This window comes from Blastomyces dermatitidis (assembly GCF_000003525.1).
Source record: "Blastomyces dermatitidis ER-3 genomic scaffold supercont1.4, whole genome shotgun sequence".
In the NCBI taxonomy this organism is placed as follows: domain Eukaryota; kingdom Fungi; phylum Ascomycota; class Eurotiomycetes; order Onygenales; family Ajellomycetaceae; genus Blastomyces; species Blastomyces dermatitidis.
Genome location: NW_025544777.1, coordinates 6340065 through 6342665, shown reverse-complemented (window position 1 = coordinate 6342665; position 2601 = coordinate 6340065). Strand labels below are relative to the sequence as shown.

At 36.8% G+C, this 2601-nt stretch overlaps 1 protein-coding gene across 1 annotated transcript; it reads left to right on the top strand.

Annotated features, from left to right (window-relative positions):
* Positions 1 to 304: 304 nt before the first annotated feature.
* On the top strand, positions 305 to 1411 carry BDCG_16998 (uncharacterized protein; the record flags this gene model as incomplete). The annotated part of the gene is made up of 3 exons (XM_045426170.1): positions 305 to 514; positions 913 to 1005; positions 1307 to 1411. 3 exons carry the CDS (start codon positions 305 to 307, stop codon positions 1409 to 1411), a joined length of 408 nt encoding a protein of 135 aa, XP_045280973.1.
* Between the last annotated feature and the right edge of the window lie 1190 nt (positions 1412 to 2601).

Genomic DNA, 2601 nt, shown 5'->3' with positions numbered 1-2601 from the left:
TCAGACCTGTAATTCATAATCACTCTTGTTTACTAGAGTGATCTGACTGTTCTGTGAGATCACTCACAGTGCAAGCAAACCTCTCTAGAGTAGTATAAATATCTCAGATCTGTCTGTGAAATCTTATCTTCTTTTTTCTTTTTCTGTAACAGCTCTCATTCTTATAAACTGTGAGTATTCTTATTCATCTGTGAAGTGTTTTCACTCAGATAACAGAGAGAGAGTGTTTCTGACAATGTCCATGTATTGATTCAAGAACTTCTCAAGAATAAAAATTTTTTCAATTTCAATATCTTCACAAATAATGTCTGGTCATCATCAAGCTTCTCATGAGCGTTCTCATGACTTCTCTGATCACTTTTTACCAGCTGATGAAGCAGGGATGCTGCTGTCTATGACTGCATCTTCATCTCTCTCAGTCCTGCCATCACACTCAATCTTCAGGCCAGCAGCTCATCTCATCCCTTCCTCAGGCCAGTCCCTGACTTCAAGCAGTGCAGTCCCTCTCTTTGCTGTAAGTCTTCTCACAAGTAATTTCTTATAGATTCTAGCTGATAGTTCTTACAAAGCTCTCAGTGTTGTCAGTGCCTCCTGCGGTCTCACAGGCCTACAACCACTCTCTCCCTGCCCACACAATCTCTGACCAGGCATATGTGAATATGTCTAGGTTTTCTATCAATAATCCTCGCACCACAGTGCATTTCTGCAATTCCATTATCAATGAGAGATGAGTCCCTGGGTACTCACAAAATCCGGGTAATCAAGGCAATGCGAATGCCATGAATTTGTGACAGAAGTTGATCTGAATAGATGAGCCCTCTCTTCACATTCTCATTGTTTTCAGGCTGAATACTTCAGCACAACTGAAAGAGTGAACACAGCTTCATAAGAGATATCTGATTACATGCACAGGTGACCAGTCTTCAAGACTCTGCTGCAACTGTATATACCCTGGTGTTCAGCTCTTCTAGAGTCTATACATTTCTGACAGCCTTCATATCAAATGTAACAATTATCTGTACTGCAGATATAATACTCTCTGCTTCTTTGAAGAAGAAAATTAATAGTTGTGAGAGGATTGAGTGTCACAGATATTGATAATATGAGTGTGAGTTTTCTTTATTTTTTCTTTATTAATCTCTAAATTGTATTCACAGTTCTGTTTATTTTCTTGTTTTTTAGCTTTAATAAGAACATGTTTTCTTCTTTTCTTGTATACACTGCAGACTGTTCATCCCAGTAGAAACTCATTATCTTATAGACTAGAATTCACAAATGACAGTGTTAATATCTTTATCATAACTAGGTTCTTAGCAAAGACTGCACTATTCTGACTTATCAGAATTTACAGTATGAAAGTCATGTCTCAGCTTCTGCAGATGTCTTATCTGCTCAGATGATTCTCAAGTGAACTCATTCACCTTGTCAGAATATTCTTGTCACTGAATCTTGAATCAGAGCTTACAACCTCACTTCTCTGAGTCAATAATTTCTTTAACCTGATATTCTCTTTCACTCTCTAGTGCTTCATAGACAGAGTGATGAGTCATAGAATTCTCTTCTGAGAATTCCTTGTATTCACAGAGTAAAGAGACATGAAAAACATTATATATCTGCAACTCAGATGACAGTTCTAATCTGTAGAACTGTGAGCTAACTTTCTTCATAATCTTGCAAGGCTCTGTCTGCAAGAGATTCAGCTTCTTACTAGATCTTCATATAATGATGTTTTCTAGACTCAGTCAGACTCTATCATCTTTCTTGAAACTCTTCATAATATACTTGAAGTCATAGTATCTCTTCTGATACTCTTGAGCCTTTCTCAAGAATTTACAGGCTTTCTTCTGAATCTTCTGAATTCTCTCAGCTTGTTCACAGACATCATCACACTCTATAGTATACTCTTATAAGTTCATCAAGATCATCTGTGAATAAGTCTCAGTGAGCATCTCAAAGAGGATTTTATCTATACTGACATGTTTTAAGTTATTATACACAAACTCTGTGAGTGATAATCAATGTACTCAGTCATTCTGATTGTAATTAACAAAACACTGCAGATACTGTTTTAATATACTTATCAGGCATTCTGTCTGATCATCTGTCTGTTGATGAAAAGTCATGCTTAGATCTCATGAGATCTTCAGTATAGTTATCAGATCAGATCAGAACTCTTCTGCAAAGATTGATTCTCTGTCTGAGATAATGTTCACAGACAATTCATGCAACTGAATCACATCACAGACAAAGATATGAGTTAAATTCTTTGACTTCAAGTTCTTGCAGATGAGTATAAAGTGTGTTATCTTGATGAAGTAATTCACTATCACCAGCACACTGTCATAGCAGGCATCATATATGTTCTTGCTTTCAGAGAGGCTCACAAGAGCATTCATTCCTAGCTGTTTCCAAGGTTCTCACAGAATGAGTAGAGGAGTAAGTTCTTTATATAGTCTGAACCACACTACCCGCGAACCCTGACAAATAGTACAAGAATTCACTATCTTCTTCATAAGTTCTTGCATCTTCAGTCAGAAGTATTTTCTTATAAGCAACTCATGAGTTCTAGTATCTGCAAAATAACCTGCTAGAGAAGAGTCA